The sequence below is a fragment of the Scylla paramamosain genome, chromosome 25, assembly GCF_035594125.1.
Source record: "Scylla paramamosain isolate STU-SP2022 chromosome 25, ASM3559412v1, whole genome shotgun sequence".
Lineage (NCBI taxonomy): Eukaryota > Metazoa > Arthropoda > Malacostraca > Decapoda > Portunidae > Scylla > Scylla paramamosain.
The window spans coordinates 7,197,501-7,215,274 of NC_087175.1; the positions used below are offsets into that span (position 1 = coordinate 7,197,501).

The 17,774-nt window shown below is 38.3% G+C and overlaps 1 protein-coding gene across 5 annotated transcripts in view; it reads right to left on the reverse strand.

Annotated features, from left to right (window-relative positions):
• The window catches only part of LOC135113190 (intermembrane lipid transfer protein VPS13D-like), a 475,970-nt gene that overhangs the window by 170,530 nt on the left and 287,666 nt on the right, over positions 1-17,774 (reverse strand). For 4 of the 5 annotated variants that reach the window (XM_064028315.1, XM_064028317.1, XM_064028314.1 and 1 more), the window contains one exon: positions 11,195-11,420. The exons of the other annotated variant lie outside the window; for it this stretch is intronic. In XM_064028315.1, coding sequence (XP_063884385.1) covers positions 11,195-11,420 — 226 coding nt within the window. The remainder of the gene's footprint in view (positions 1-11,194; positions 11,421-17,774) is intronic. 5 annotated transcript variants of the gene reach the window in all.

Consider the following 17,774-nt stretch of genomic DNA (forward strand, 5'->3'; position numbering starts at 1 on the left):
CGGGGTGATAATGCACGAAACTCAGGATAGTGAGAATTTAAGACTGGACATGACACTCAGGGGGTATTATATATATTTGTTGTGTTATCTCAAATTAAGTAGTGCAAATGTGCTCATTTTTATTAATTTATTTTTTCAATTCTGGATTTTTTTACATTGTTTTCTGGTTCCTTGGAAACAATTAATTTTTTACCATAGGTTCTTCAGTTCCCATAACACACATTTGCCATAATGAATGCTATGTTGGAACGAATCATGTTAATTTTTGCATACCCTATTGTGTGTGTGTGTGTGTGTGTGTGTATATATATATATATATATATATATATATATATATATATATATATATATATATATATACAGTGCTTGCCATGAACATTGTCGCGGGAGACCACGGTGTCCGTTTCAATGATCAAAACGCGCGCGCTTTCCTTGGCGGGCCTCGGGTGCTTTAAATTCAGTTATCACACATCTGGCACCTCACCCGGGGTGTTGGGCAGCTTGCCAAGGCGGGAAGAAGTGACAGGCGCCTGTCAATCACTCTGATTGGGGGGTGTTTTGTTGCTGTCCTCCCGCGCCACCCCCCCACACTGGCTTGCAGTTACTCTCCTGTTTAGCTGTTGTCCTGCACAATGGTGCGCTACCAGATGTTGTCACGGGATGACATCGTAGCCATCTCATCTCTCCACAAGGCTGGGCACTCCACACGGGCTATCTCTGACCAGACGGGTGTCAGTGTCCGTCAAGTTCAACGATACGTGAGGCGCATGGCTGAAATGGGCAGCAACAAAATACCCGCGAAGAGGAAACCACCAGGAAACACCCGCAAAACTTCCCTACGAACCCTGAGGGTGGTACACCTTGAACTTGAATGCAATCCACGAGTATCAGCCAGAAAAATAAGGGAAGACAACTTTGGATTGCTGAGTAATGTGTCTGTGAGGACATTATCGCGCCGTATCCACGACGACCTCCAGTACCTGAGTTATGCAGCGCGTCCCAAGCCTGTGGTTTCTGTAGCCCAGCAAGAGAAGAGACTTGCATTTTGTGACAGGATGAAGGACTGGACTATCGAGCAGTGGCGTGGCGTGCTGTGGAGCGACGAGTCAAGATTCATAGTGACAGCCAGCAGTCAAGGTCGCGTGTACCGGCGCCCAGGCAGCGATCCCCTTGACCCCCGCTACACTGCTCCTGCCGTCAGGTTCCCTGATTCGTTGATGGTATGGGGATGCTTTTCCTACCATGGGGTGGGGAGCCTCGTGGTGTTACCCAAGAACACCACAATGAATCAGGGGAATTACCTCGAGCTTCTGTGTGACCATCTACCGGGGTCTTTCGAGATGTGTCAGGCCTCCACCTTCATGCAGGACGGTGCACCATGCCATACTGCTAAGTCAGTGAAGCAGTGGCTCAGGGACTGCGGTGTGCCGTTCTTCGAAGACTGGCCTGCTAATTCCCCGGATTTGAACCCAATTGAAAATTTGTGGGCGATAATAAAACGAGAGTTACGCAGCCACGACTGTTCAACGGTAGCCAAACTCCAAGATGCGCTTCACCACCTCTGGAACACATTCGCTCCACAACATCTCATGGTGCTTGCAGACAGCCTTCCGGCCCATTTGGAAGAGTGCAGGAGACGTCAAGGGAAGCCAACAAAGTATACACACACACACACACCATGGGAACATAGCTTTTAGACATCCATGTCATTGGTCATGATCTCCATGGCTACCAATTCTAAAAAAGAGAAACTCATACACTAATACAATGATGGTTCACATTTCAAAGCATCTTTCAAATTTTTCACATGTTTCTATAGTTTAAGGTGCATCATTCTAATGAGTTTTATCATGTATAGTCCAAACAGCATTATTCTAATATTCAAGTACATGCTTCAAATAGGTTTCCACTTGTAAATTTCAGAAAAAAAAAAAAATTAACATATCAAATAAATTTCCACAAATTCCAAAACTTTGATGAGTTTTTGTCCTGCAAGTTCAGGTCTAGTGGGTTTATATCCAGTATGTAGGATGTTTGTCACATCCTACACATTACTACTATTTTCAAGAAGCTGCCTCACAGTGAGCATCACAGAAGTTATACCTCTAACCAGTGCAAAACCAGACCATACCAAATGCATATTAACTTTCAGAAAAGTGCATCACTTTCCTAAATTCATTCACAATCATACTTTTCAACCAGTAACATAAAACTATATCCTCTTGTACAACTGTACTGATCTGTTATTCACTATTTTTTTTACACATACATCACCAGAAGCTTCCAATACTTGTGAAAAACCAAAAAGAAAAACTAATAAAATATGCAAGCAAAGATTTATAAAAATAGGTATATGGTTAAAGAGCACATCAAGATCTGAAATCAAAAGATTTGATTTGAAATTTAAAAAAATAATAATAATGATGTAAAGTAACAAAAAATTAAAAAAAAGGAAAAAATAAGAAAAATAAAATAGATAAAAATAAAACAACAAATAAATAAAATAAATTTACAAACAGATACATAAACAAATATACAAATATATAAGTAATAGATACAAAAACAAATAAAAACATAATAAATATAATCAATATATAAATAACTGAAAATAGAAAAGTCACAAATTACAATCATTTCAAGGAATAAAATTAATAACTAAATAAAATGTTTAAAATGGAAGGTGGTATTAACTCCTATTTTAAAAGTGTCATAAAATTTGCAATATAAATCATGAAAGTTGAACAGCTATGATGATACTGACTGAAATATATTTGCCACACTTGTCACATGATGATCAATATAATAGTGAAATTTTTCTTTATTGCTTGATTTTATTTATTTTTTTTTCATTAAGACAAGTGGCTATTGCATCATTTTTCTTTTATAAATACAATAGATTAATTTAAAGTTGGGATAAGTTTATATTATAAGTAAATTCAAGGGAGTGATATTATACTTATATCACATTACTTTACAGACTTTAAAATCAATCACTAGTAAAGAGCTGTAAACATTATGATGTCAAATCAAAACAGCTTAAAATGACATTTTTATTTCAATCTGCTGTCAATATTATGTCAATCAGCAGTTTAATGATATAAACACAACTAATCTAACAAGAGCGGTGCATTTAAGTTGTAAAAGGCCTGAGTGGTGGAATCTTTATTTAAGTGTTCCAGTGATTTATGGCTCTGAGATCAAGTCCTTAGCATTCAATTAGTGATAACAATGGTAACTTCACTAATGCTTCTCTCTCATTATTGGAAAACTTAATTCATCCATCATCCAGCAGACCCCAGCACAGGAAGTGCTCTTAGATGCTTCTTACCCCAGGAACTCCTTGGAAGAATGGCTTGACAGAATGAATGACAGACATTATGAAAACCTGATATGAGAAAATTCTTCATAAGACAAAATTAGGTTTTGAAAAACTTAGATCTATTCAGAACAAATTCTGAGGAGACTGTAGAGATATAAACATTTGCAATCTTTTTCTAAATCTTAATTTCCACAACAGTGATGATAATGAAGATGACAGCAGTAACATCACTGGATACCAGAAGTTATGGAGTAACTAAAACTTGAGATGTGAAAATATTCTGGCATAGATGAGCACTGAAATATGGAGTGGTCTCTGGTACTCTCTCTTGGATGCACTTCAGGTGGGGTGGACTGGAGGAACAGGAAATTACTAAAAAATTGACAAAGGCTCCTATAATTCCAGTTTGTAACATAAATGGTCACAAAAAACAAATACTGAGGTTATGGATAAGTTGGATTACAAAGTATGGAATGGTACATGCCATGTGGAGAAAACAGGAGATAGGTGGATGCTGTAAGCTTCCCTCTGATTCAGCTGTGATCTCCCTGAACATTTCTTTGTGTCTCACAGCATAAGGGAACACTCAGCCTGCCCTCTAAACTTTTCTTTCACACAGCACTACATACACCTAAAATCTTTGATTTTTGTTGCCCTTGGCTACTGTCCCTCCTACACACACACACACACACACTCCATCATAGAAGCATAGAGGCATGGAATGGACTGGAAGGGGAAATAGTGTGTGCTACAAGTATTCATGACTTTAAGGAAAAGTTGGATAAAAACAGTTATGGAGACGGGACACTACAAGCTTAGCTCCTCTCCCATATGTCACAACTAGGTAAGTACACACACACACACACACACACACACACACCAACAAAAAAAAAAAAAAATAAAATAAAATGAAATAAAATAAAAATAATTTGAATTTAAAATTGAAAAATAGTTACTTCAATACCAGCCTCAGAGTCCCTGTCTGGGGAGAGGATCACAAATGTCTCCAGGTTAAACTACTCTTCTAATATTTACCTAAAGTTTTAGTCTTGACACACCCCCCCCCTTAACTTTTCTAAATAAGTTCTGGGAATGGGAATTAGATCTAATTCCCATTCTCTTCTCTACTAAACCTCATTTACTTTTCCTCAACAAAACACAGGTGTCTGAGGCAACTGACAGTAGCCCTTTCTCTGTTCTCTCCTACTTTCTCTATCCTCATTTTTAATCCAGAGGATGTTGTGTCTACATGAACAACAATTTAACTTGCTTTTGTACCACCACTTTTGAATACTTTGAAATTTCTACTGTCATGCTTTGACTATGGAGTCACTCTCAAATTAGATTCATCTGTGCCATATACCTTTCACCAAACTCCTCTTAACTATTAAAAATTCTTTGGCATCTTAACTTCCAAATTGGAGCACATCCTGACACTCTTCCCTTTTGAGATCTCCTTTCATGGAGGTTTCAATCTTCACCACTGGCTCTGGCTTTCCTCTCCCATCACTGACCATCCTTGTGAACTAGCCTTTAATTTTGCTATCCTCCATGACTTAGTGCAATTAGTGCAACACCATACTCATATTTCTGACCATCTTAGAGATAGGCCCAACATTCTTGATCTTTTCCTAACCTCTAATCCTGTTTATTGTCACTGTCTTCTTAACTGGGCTACTCTGATCACAACCTCTTTTCTGTATTTTGTCCTATTACTCAAATTCTTACTTCTCAAAAGAGGAGGTGCCTTTGCTGTTTTGCCTCTGCTAATGGGGCGGGGGGAGTAACCTGAGGAAGTACTATTCTGACTTTCCATGAAATGACTACTTCTGAGTCAGGGATCCATCTCTGTATATGCATGCATAACAGAGGTGATAGTGTCTGGCATGGAGGTGTACATTTTTCCCTTTCTTCCATCTTGAACCTTGGTTTAACTCAACCTGTTCTTATGCTATACATACCACTATCTTCACACTAATTGGTCTTCTGATACTGCAAACTGCATGTTTACCCCTTCTTGTAGCCTCATAGCAAAAGTCTTGTTACTTTCTCCCTCCCCTATTCTATCCACTTTCATATCCCAAAAGTTAAACAGTATTCTCAATCTTTCATCCCTTTTATTGGTAAACTGGAATTCCCTGCCTGCTTTTGTATTTTCTACTACCTATGACTGGAGCTCTTTCAAGAGGGAGGTTTAAAGATGCTTCTCATAATGTTGGATATTCCTTTTGACAATACTGTTTAGGGACTGACACCTACAGTGGGCCTTTTCTTTAGTCTTTTTAATTGTTCATAGGCTGAGTCTCTCTTACAGAGAAAATGAATTAACAAATAAAAAAAAGTTAATTATGACTAGACTTCACTCAAGCTTGTACTCTATAGGCATGTTTTTACATGCTAAAAATAAAATTGAGTGGTAGTAATTTAATTTGTGAGCCAAATATGAAACCAGCCTGCTGAAATTCAGCTACTTTTGTATCATCTCAAGTGAACTCAGCTTCTCAACACTTAGAAATAGTGACTCCTCAGCACTGGTATTTCACGTCATTTGTAGGCTTCATCAGCAAAACTGTGCCTCATGTATGTCCTCAGCTGTTAAAGATAATATAAAACAAGCAGTGCCCAGGAGGCTTTTGCTATTTAGAAAACATAAATGAGATCTCCACAAAAATGGATAGCTGACAAACAAGGGCAACTTGAATTAAGTAATATCAATCTTGTCAATGAGAGCTTCAAACCCAGTGCAATACACACAATACTTTTCTATTTGATAGTTGTCACATTTTTACTCTTCTAGCTATTTAAACTCTTACTCATCAAAATTTGAGATGAAATATGTCAATTTCTTTGCTAATGCCAGCCGAGCAGTCTCTTCAGTGCACTTTACATATATCTGCCAGTAAGGTTATGCATGGGGCTGAGTGACAGCCAGCATTGATGCAAGTGAATGTTGTAGGGCTTAAAGACATCAACATACACTCTAACTTGACATTTTCAATAAGTTCTGATTCTTTGCTGTTCAAACTTACTTTTACATAATCTTACAAGTTTGTTTACAATCACATCTGTCACTATAAAACTTTTCCACAACACTAATTTAGCTCATTTTTTTCATCTAACTTATCTGATTTCTTTCTTTCTTGCTAACTAGCGATAGAATAATTGTGTAAAATATTGTGTAGCTCCTGCATAAATTTGTAAACAATATATTGTAAACAATATATAAAACCTTAGTCTTATTTTGGTCTCTTGATGTTATCTGCTAACAGTATAAACAAGTCTGCTCTATCTCTGTGTGTGTGTGTGTGTGTGTGTGTGTGTGTGTGTGTGTGTGTGTGTGTGTGTGTGTGTGTTATTCACCTATGTTGTCTGCTGGTCATCCAGCCAACTGTTCTCCTATGGAAAGAGCTCATAGCTCTTAGTGACCAATTTTTGAGTAGAACACACTGGGGCAGCAAGGCCACAATCCCTCAGGTTACAACCATTTGCCTTGCTGCACCTGGGACTTGAACCCAGGCCTTCTTGGTTGTGAGCCAAGCATGCTGACCATGACACTATGTGGTGTGTGTTTACCTAGTTGTGCTTTATGGGAAAAGAGCTACACTTGTGCTGTCCCATCTTCACATCTTTTAATATCCAACTTATCTTTGAATCCATCTTGCATTTACTATCTTCTTATCTAGAATGTTCCATACATCAATTCTTCTATATGGAAAACTACACTTTTTAACATATCTTCTACAAGCACTCTTCTTCAGCATATTTCCATGTTCTCTAGTATCCTGTGTATTCCAAACTATCAAGTCACTCTGGTCCAGCTCTTCCACTTTCTCAAACACTTTATATGCTGCAATCAAGTTGCCCCTTTCTCTCCTTTTTTCCAATATTGGTAGGTGTTACCTTACCAATCTCTCTTAATATGACAAGTCCCTGATACTTGGTACCACCTGTGTTGCTGCTCTCTGAACACTCTCCAACTTCCTTAAATCATTTTTCTTGTAGAGTGACCACACTATGCATATTCCAGTTTATGCCTTATCAATGATATAATCATCTTCCTGATCATCTCTTCATCTATATATGCAAAGGCCAGCCTTATTCTTCTCAACAAGTTATAGGTTTCTCCTGTAATTTTGCTAACGTGTCTTTCCCATGTCATATTTCCATTCACTGTAATACCCAGGTCCTTTTCCTCTTCTGCTCTACCAAACTTCCCACCATTCAACACATAATTTTACTCTCCTTGCATTCTTTCTTTGGATTAAACTCTATTTTCTATTTATGACTACTCCATTATCTTGTTCAAATCCTCTTGGAACACTCCATAATCTTCCTCACTCTCAAACTTTTTTCAGCAATTTGGCATCATCCACAAAAAGACTGATGTATCTATTCACACTATGTCATAATTTATATAGACTACAAACATGACTGATGCCAATACTTAGCCTTGGGGTACACCACTTTCAACTTTCCTGCATGATGACTCCCGATCTCTCATCTCTCCATCAGTCAAAAAATTCTCCATCCATCTCAGCATGCCACCCCTCAGACCACCATCATGCTCCAACTTCCACAGCAATCTCCTGTGTGGCACTTTATCAAAGGCTTTCTTCAGGTCTAAATATAAACAGTCTGCCCATCCATTTTTATCTTGTATTATATCCACCACTCTTGAATAAAAACTTAGCAAGTTTGTAACACACAATCTCCCTTTACTAAATAAAAATTGTTGCTCTATCATCATTTCATTTTCTTTGAGGTATTGCATCCATTTATCCTTCACTAATCTTTCACACACTTTATGTACCACATTGTTACAAACACTGTTCCATAATTCAATGGCACTTTGTTAATACCTTTATAGATGAGAATTATGTTTGCCCTCTTCCATTCAAACAGGACTCTACTTTTCATTTAAGCTCTCAGTAATACTGTGAACCACCCACAACAACTGCTGATTGTATTCCTTCAATATCCATCTTGACACTTCATCAGGTTCTGGGGTCTTTCTAACATCTAGTCTCTCTAACTGGTTTCATAGGTCTTCCTGTCACTTGGATTTCCCCTAGACCCATTTCTTCACTCATCTCACTCTGCCCCAACAAATTTCCTCTCTTTTCTGAATACTGTTTGAAAACTCTTATTCATTATCTCTGCCATTTCAGCCGGATCCACACACATTTGACCATTTACATTCAACCTATTTATTTCTTGTTTTTTTTTCTCTCTATTCACATATGTAAAGAATAGCTTTGGTTCCTCCTTACATTTGTCCATAACACCATCCTCATAACTTGTCCTTTCTTCTCTAATAACCCTTACATTTTCATTTCTTGCAGTTGTGTAGTTTTGCCTCCTGTGTACTTTTCTTCTCCATCTATTCCATGCCTTCTCCCTCTCCTCCCCTGCTGCTTTGCATCTTCTGTTATACCAGTCTTTGTGATATCTTCTTTTTGTATTTACTTTTGGTACATATCTTCTCACTCCCTCCTCATGTATACTGATGAATGCTTCCCACTTCTTTTGCACGCTTTGTGCTGTAATAAAGGCACTCCTGTCCATCTCTTCAAACATTAGTCTTACCATAGTTAAATCTTTCATTCCTATAATCTTCCCATCTACCTTCCTTTTCTTTTTCTTTGGTATGAGACCTTATCATCACATTGTCACTTTTTCGTACTGGACGGTCTTAGTTCATATCTTCAACAATATCTGCTTCTCTTGATGACACCAAATTGAGTCTTGATGGCTTTTGTCTTCTTCTGTATCTAGTGTTTTCCTCGACACACTATGTCATAACAATATTCATTGCCAATTTGCTATATGACCAGGCTGAATAGAACTTTATTGCTCATATCTTTGAGACTGCTGTTCATAAAAATTATGTTACCTTCCTTTAAATAAGCAGATATGAGCATACTCAAGTCTTATGAAGGTTGTGGGAACACAAACATGATTTAGCTACATGTGGTCAGTAACAAGATTCTCAGCAATGAAGAGGATCTGGCTATGAAATGATAATACTGGAGGAAACATTGATTGTGACAGCACTGAATTTATGTATATTTCACATATAAATCAAACCTCTTAATTGTTGTATTACAGAAAGGTTGTATCAAATAAAAAAATGGGTGGTTAACATGCAATGAGTTTATCATGTAAGAATTTGGTAGATGGCAGCTATGTTTACAAATCAAACATCTGCCTTGCTACTACCTCTCCAATCAGACAAGCTTCTATGTGTTCCCTATCTTTCTGCACATTGTCATAAAGCACTAGAGGTAATTTTTTTTTTAGAGAAAATTAAATCATTATAAGTCATCACTGCTTACTCTATATTACTATGCATTCCTGTGCAGCAATATTTCATAAAAAGACTTAATGAAAATATCATTGTTCAGAGCAGTGACTAGAAAATTTATAGTTCAGGGCAAGAAACATATTAATTTGGAGCATGAAAAACACTGCTGAAATTCTTTCATGCACGTGCTCAGTTGCTGCAGTCTGCTATGTCCTGCTCTCTGAATGGTTGTTCACTATCAAGACAAACAGTGATACTCCCTGGTTGAAGCAGAATCCTAGTCGGAGAGTGCCAGAACCACCTTGCCACATGGAACTCAAAAGGTGAGGCAATAGGAGTTTTAGTGTCAGAACTCCTGGTGGCTCTGATGCCCTCCTAGGGTTAAATTCCAACCCGGGTGTTACTTTCTGGATTATATTATTTAGGTGTTGAGTTTTCATAGTCAGAAGTTATTTTTTCCCACTTTTCTTTAGCAGCTATTGACTATCTTGCATCCTTGTTTATCTCTCCTAATGCACACTGCTATGTAACTACAGAGAGACAGACATACAAAAAACTCTCACCAGTATACATGTAATAAGAACACCATATCATGAATATGCACGGACTGAAATATGAAGTTGGTGACATGTGAAGCTAATGACACTGTCACTCTGAGTTTTTGCTTTTAAGAAGTTTCATCATATGATCAACTACAGTAAAACCTTAATATAATGAAACTGCTATAATGATTATTAGATATAATGACCTGAGTCCACTAAAAGCCTTTCTGCAATGACTACAGGAAATAGTGATTTTTTGGGTATAACAACTTGGCTTTCTCCTGAAAAATTTTTAATATCAAGATTTTACTGAATTAAAACTTTCCATCTATGTAATGAAATAACTTAATGAAAACAGGACTGAGCGTGCTAATTTTCACTCGCAAAGATGTTGTTTTTGCAAAGCTCCCAGAAACAACTTCATCCATTGTAACTACAGAGAATTCTAAATCTTGGGGCTTGGGTATGGATGATTAAGTTGTGTTGCAAAAGACCAAGTGCTAAATATGAAGGTACCTCTACCCCTCACAGGGTCAAGCTAGGTCTCAAAGTTCTCACAACGACTCCCTTCTTTATCAATTGATTCCAGTGCTGGATCTAAATAGAGAGTGCATGTGCCCTTTCATGTCAGTGTTACATAATGACTTCATCACCACATGGATATTTTTAATACCGAATACAGGCTGTGTAACTACATGAATAAACCATAACATTTTGCATGCAAATATTGAACATGCAGCACAGAGATTGACTCTGACTAAATAATGAATCACGTACACCAAGAGATGTAAACAATGAACAAACTGCACTTGTGTATAATCAACTATAACAAAATTATTTCTAGTGCCAAGGTTTTGCTCAATGGTCTACTATCATAATGCACACTTTTAACTAAAAAAGAAAGAACTGAAAACACAAATTAGCAAAGGCTATGCATATAAGCAGCAGCACAAAATTATTTATCAAGATAGAAGCAGATGAGTCAATACAGTGAAAGGAAGCTGCTAACGATTCCTTCCCTCCACACACCTAAATGGAGGCTCCTTGTTGCTGTTGAGTGCACGACTCTGCCTCACACCTCCGTCCAGACACCCAAGCCTCAGCAAGGTTGTGCAAAATATAGATTTGCTGGAAAAGCTAAATACACTTTTGGAGCAGTTAGGAACAGGCCGCGCATTAACCTGCAGCTCCACAAACTTGAGAGGCACAGGGTAGGTGGTCCCAGGACCAATACGCCTTGTGAGCTGTGCAGCAGCTGGAAGGTGTCAACGTTAATGCTGTAGGGTTGTTTTGAAATGGGCAACAATACAATATTTGATATGACCCAAGATGAGATTAATTACTGATGCATGAGCAGGATTGAGAAAACAGACAAATTTATTATATGAACTATAATTACAGGTTCCTTTTTTAATACTTTATCATAAGTAGATAAAAGGAAAACTTCCAGGAATGTACCCATTACTTGTCACAATATTTGTTATTGACAACTGTATTGTGTGTGTGTATATATATATATATATATATATATATATATATATATATATATATATATATATATATATATATATATATATATATATATATATATATATATATATATGCACATCATACCTATTCCCTGTGTACTGGGACTATACTATGTAAGGAGGTAAAACTCTCCATTAACCTTAGCCTCCAAACTCCATGTTTGTAGATGTGAGCTGAATATGCTAACCATTACACCAGAGGACTGCATAAAGCATACACTTACTCAAAGTCAGCCAGTAAACTTCTAAGAGACCATGTCAACCCAACTTTAATATTATAAATTATCCCACCTTTGCAGGTACAATGGAAAAGCCAATATTGTAGTTTTCTTTGTTACCTATGAAATATAATTCAACATATCATTGATGAGGATAAATTTTTTTTTCATCTGTAACTAAATCTAACACTCACCCATGCCATTCACATTAGGTATACAGGTAAGGGTGCTATAACACAAGTTTTCACTGTGCATTTCACATATTATGCAGTAAAAATAATAATGATAAAAAAAAGCAAATTAATTCCTTATTACACTGGTTGAATCAGTATACTGCAGATTTGGGTAACATACGTCTTGACATATCAGTGTTTTAAGCCACAGCAAGGATTCTGTGTAGGTTTCTTGGGTATTAGTGGCTGCTGACAATGTCCCCCCATTTTCCTGTCTTCCTACCATTCTGCCAGCAAGCCACACCAATGGTTGCTGCAATCTGCCAAGTTGGCTATCACTGTGGGCAAATTTTTCTATGCATCTTTGGTCATCAAATCATGGATTTTAGTATACATGAACCTACTACTATGGTCTTCCTATCACACCTGCCTCATGCTCTCTTATCATATTGTTGTCCTGAGCAACAATATGAATAATAACAATAAATATGGCTGACATCTCTCTCTTTACCCAAGTTTTCACCTAGAGTGCAATTGCTTTGGTCTTAATGACAATTCATTGAAGTGAGAAAAAAAAAGTGGGGAAGGCTTGCAAGAAGAAACAAGTACAGTTAAGTGATCCTTATTTATCTGTGTACATCATCATTACTGTGATCATCAAGAGCTGTTTATGTGATTCTGCTGCAGGACATGTGTCCTGCACACCAGCTTTGTATACCAACAAGAGCAAAGAAATACACAGGGCTGCTTTAAGATCTAGCACAGGATGATTTGTTTATGTTGGTGCTGCTAATGATGATAGTTATTTGTTTACATTTGTTATTTAATGGTGTAACTATGTAAAAATCTTCTTGTGTGTTGTATTTACCAGTGCATTAGATGCACTTTTTTCTTGAAAAAAAGTATCTACTAATTACCACACGTCAAATGTGGTTAAAGTGCAGATGCCTAGACCTACTACAAGCACCTAATAACACACACACCCTTCACTCAAAATTTTAAAATTATCATGGCAACTCCTACATCAGCCCCGGAGTCCTCATCTAGGGAGGGAACCACAAATGTCTCCAGGTCGGACTGCCCTTCTGACGACGACCCTGAGTGTCTTGACACCCCCCTTAACTTTTTCATTAACTTCTGCAACATTTGTGGTCTAAAATCTAATTTACAATCTGTAGAACACAACCTCTCCTCTTCTAAACCTCATCTTTTCCTCACTGAAACTCAGGTGTCTGAGGTAGCTGACTCAGTAGCCCCTTTTCTGTTCCCTCCTACTTTCTCTATCCTCATTTTCAATCCAAAGCTGGATGTTGCTTTATGTGTGCAATGACTTAACATGCTCTCGTGCCCACGCTTTAGAATCTTCCGAGTTTTCCATCATCTGGCTATGACTACAGAGTCACTCTCAAACTAAATTTATCTGTGCTGTATACCTCTCACCCATCTCCTCAGACTATAAGAAATTCTTTGAATACTTAACTTCCAAAGTGGAGCACATTCTGACTCTCTTCCCTTTTGCAGAGATATCCATTCCTGGAGACCTCAATGTTCATCACCAGCTTTGGCTTCACTGACCATCCTGGTGAACTAGCCTTCAACTTTGCTATCCTCCATGACCTAGAGCAATTGGTGCAACACTCTACTCGTATTCCTGACCATCTTGGAGATACGCCCAACATTCCTGACCTTTTCCTGAACTCTAACTCTTCTGCTTATGCTGTCACCCTCTCCTCTCCGTTGGGCTCCTCCAATCACAATCTCATATTTGTATCTTGTCCTATCGCTCCAATCCCTCCTCAGGATCCCCCTAAGTGAAGATGCCTCTGGCATTTTGCCTCTGCTTGTTGGGGGGACCTGAGGAGGTATTTTGCAGATTTTCCTTGGAATAATTACTGCTTCCATTTCAGAGACCCATCTTTGTGTGCTGAGCGCACAACAGAGATGATAGTGTCTGGCATGGAGGCATACATTCCTCACTCTTTTTCTCAACCTAAACCTTCCAAATCTTGGTTTAACACAGATTGTTCTCGTGCTATACATGACAGAGAGGTACTTAAGCCTTCCATCACCAGAATCTCATGAACTTTATATTTCTGCCCATAACCATGCCAAGTCTGTTCTCCAACTAGCCAAAAAACTCCTTCATTAACAGAAAGTGTCAAAATCTTTCAAGATCTAACTCCCCTTGTAACTTCTGGCATCTAGCAAAAAATGTCTCAATAACTTTGCTGCTTCTTCTTTCCCTCCTTTATTTCCACCAGATGGCACCACTGCTATCACATCTATTTCTAAAGCTGAACTCTTTGCTCAAACCTTTGTTAAAAGCTCTACCTTGGATGATTCTGGGCTTGTTCCTCCCTCTCCTCCACCCTGTGACTGACCTCTTCACAATGATGTTTTCCATGCCCTCACTGGCCTAAACCCTCAGAAGGCTTATAGACTTGGTGGGGTCCCTCCTATTGTTCTCGTAAACTGTGCCTCTGTGCTTGCACCTTGCCTAGTCAAACTCTTTCAGCTCTGTCTGTCAACATCTACCTTTCCTTCTTGCTGGAAGTTTGCCTACATTCAGCCTATTCCTAAAAAGGGTGACCTTTCTAATCCCTCAAACTACTGTCCTATTGCTTTAATTTCCTGCCCATTTAAAGTTTTTTAATCTATCCTCAACAGGAAGATTCTTAAACATCTATGACTTCACAACCTTCTATCTGATTGCCAGTATGGGTTCTGTCAATGCCACTCTACTGGTGATCTTCTGGCTTTCCTTACTGAGTCTTGGTCATCCTCTTTTAGAAATTTTGGTGAAACTTTTGCTGTTGCCTTGGACACATCAAAAGCTCTTGATAGAGTCTGGCACAAAGCTTTGGTTTCCAAACTACCCCCCTACGGCTTCTATCCTTCTCTCTGTAACTTCATCTCAAGTTTCATTTCTGAGTGTTCTATTGCTGCTGTGGTAGATGGTTACTGTTCTTCTCCTAAATCTATTAACAGTGGTGTTCCTCAGGGTTCTGTCTCGTCACCCACTCTCTTCTTATTATTCATCAATGACCTTCTAAACCAAACTTCTTGTCCTATCCACTCCTACACTGATGATACCACCCTGCACTTTTCCATGTCTTTTCATAGACAAGGGCCTTATCCGTTCATGTATGGAGTATGCTTCACGTCTGGGGGTGGGGTTCCACTCATACCGCTCTTCTAGACAGTGTGGAATCAAAAGCTTTTCATCTCATCAACTCCTCTCCTCTAACTGACTGTCTTCAGCCTCTCTCTCACTGCTGCAATGTTGCATCACTAGCTGTCTTCTACTGCTATTTTCATGCTAAATGCTTTTCTGATCTTGCTAACTGCATGCCTTCCCTTAAGACTTTCTTCTTTCTCTCACCCATATTCTGTCCACCTCTAATGCATGAGTTAATCAGTATTCTCAATCATCCATCCCTTTTTCTGGTAAACTCTGGCTGCTTCTGTATTTCCACCTTCCTATGACTTGAATTCCTTCAAGAGAGAGGTTTCAAGACATTTATCCTTCAATTTTTGACTACCACTTTGGACTCTTTTCTGGGACTGGCATCTCAGTGGGCTTTTTTTTTTAAATAGATTTTTGTTGCCCTTGGCCAGTGTCCCTCCTATATGAAAAAAAAAAAGCCTAGACCTATAAGTGTGGAGTACACTAAGCACAAATAATATTACTAATAAAATCTCTCTCTCTCTCTCTCTCTCTCTCTCTCTCTCTCTCTCTCTCTCAAACACTGTGGTTAAGATAATTATGAAGAAGGAGAGCCTTGTAAGGGACACAGTTGAAAGGAAAAAGTGTGTAATTGCTTTTGGACTAAAGGAGAGTGACACCAAAGAAGCAGGGGAGGGAGAAACTGAAAAGGCAGACTGCCAAGAAATTAGTTGGAGAGATACAAGAGGAAGGAAGTAAGTGGATGAAGAAATTGAGGTGCACAGAATTGGTAAATATGTGGAAGGAGGACACCACCCATTAAAGATAAGATACAGGTTGCGAGCTGTGGCAGAAGTGTTGGTCAGGACATGGAAACTGGCAAGAATAGATCAATACAAGAATGTCTGGGTGAAAAGAGACATGAATGAACAAGACAGAGCTAAGATAAACAATCTGCTGAATGAAACCAAAGAGAAAAATGTGACCAGAACAGAGACAAAGAAGGAGTTTTATTGGAGAGTCATAGACTTGAATAAAGAAGTGGTGTGTGAGGGTGGCAGAGAAGGGAACTGAGAACTAAAAGTGTCATACACAAGTGTGAATAGGGTGATGTCTGCACCACTAGAGTTAAGTGATTATTTAGAAGAATGCAAACCAGATATGATAGGGATAAAAATTAAGTGACACATTTGAGAATCTCAGCATAGGTGGTGGAAGGTACAATATATAGAAGAGAAACCAAAAATGTAAATACGGCAGTGGAGTGATGTTTGTGAAGAACCTAGTGGTTGATGAGGTGACATATGATGAAGGCAGCACAGAGGTGTTGAGGGTGGGAATAAAGAGGAGAGGAGGAAGGGGGAGAGACTATGCAGTGGTTTATGTTTCACCAAAAATGAAATCATGGAGTACTGGGGATTATGGAAAAATGTTAATGGATGCAAGTGAAGATATCGAAAGCTTGATTGCAGAGAGTAACAACATAATCCTAATGGGCTATTTCAACTGTAAGGTGTGTTGGGAGGACTGGTCGACAAAAGGAAATGGGGAAACAGGTTGCTGAAAATAGTAATGGATAATGTTCTAACACAGTGGGTGAAGGAAAATACCAAATTCAGAACAAATGAAGAACCCTCAAGATTGGATTTATTGTTCACAAAAGAACCAGAAATTACCGAAGACCTCAACCACAGGACCCCAATACAGAAGAGTGACCACATTTTACTTAAGTTTGGTATAGAAGAGGATGTGGAAAAAGGAAGGAAAGAGGACTATTGAAAAAGCAGGCACAATTATATTAAAACAAATTTCAATGAACTGAGGAAATATCTTGAGGAGATTGACTGGGGTAAATTTGAAGAAGCAAAGGGAGTGAAAGAAAAGTAGAACAGTTTGCTTGAGATATACCGTATCTGATGGCTCATGAGACGCATGGGCTCATAAGACGCACCCAGTTGTGGCAGATGTTGAAATGCAAGAAAAGATAAATGAGCCAATTTAAGCTCTGAATATGAAGTGAAGGATTTCATCTAACATTTGAAGACTCTCACATGCATTTAGATCATTATTAGATCACAATATTTTGCATTTAAAAACTTTAATATTTGCTAGTAGCCTACGTACCAGTCCTGTTGTGAGCTGTAAACATGTACCTGGCATATGGCGTCAGCAGTGACTGTGAGAGACTACAGGGGTAATAAAGTTTGTTCATAAGAATGTTAAAAGATAGGTGCAATCTTAATTGTATGAAAGTATGTCTTACCTCAAGGAGTAGCGGCATCACACTGTAAAGGATGCAATGAAGCTTGCCCGTGTCACCGGGTTCGGCATGTAACTGACCGCGTGTTTGTTTTGGTACATGCAATGCATGGTGCATGGTCACTTAGGGAAATTCTTCCAGACTGGTGTCATTCTATGTGAATTACTGGTAAGTATGACCTATTATATATTGTTACCTTGAAAGAAAGTGTTGTTTTGTGGTGTAGTACCAATCATCACTTTGTTTACATGTGCGAAGATGTC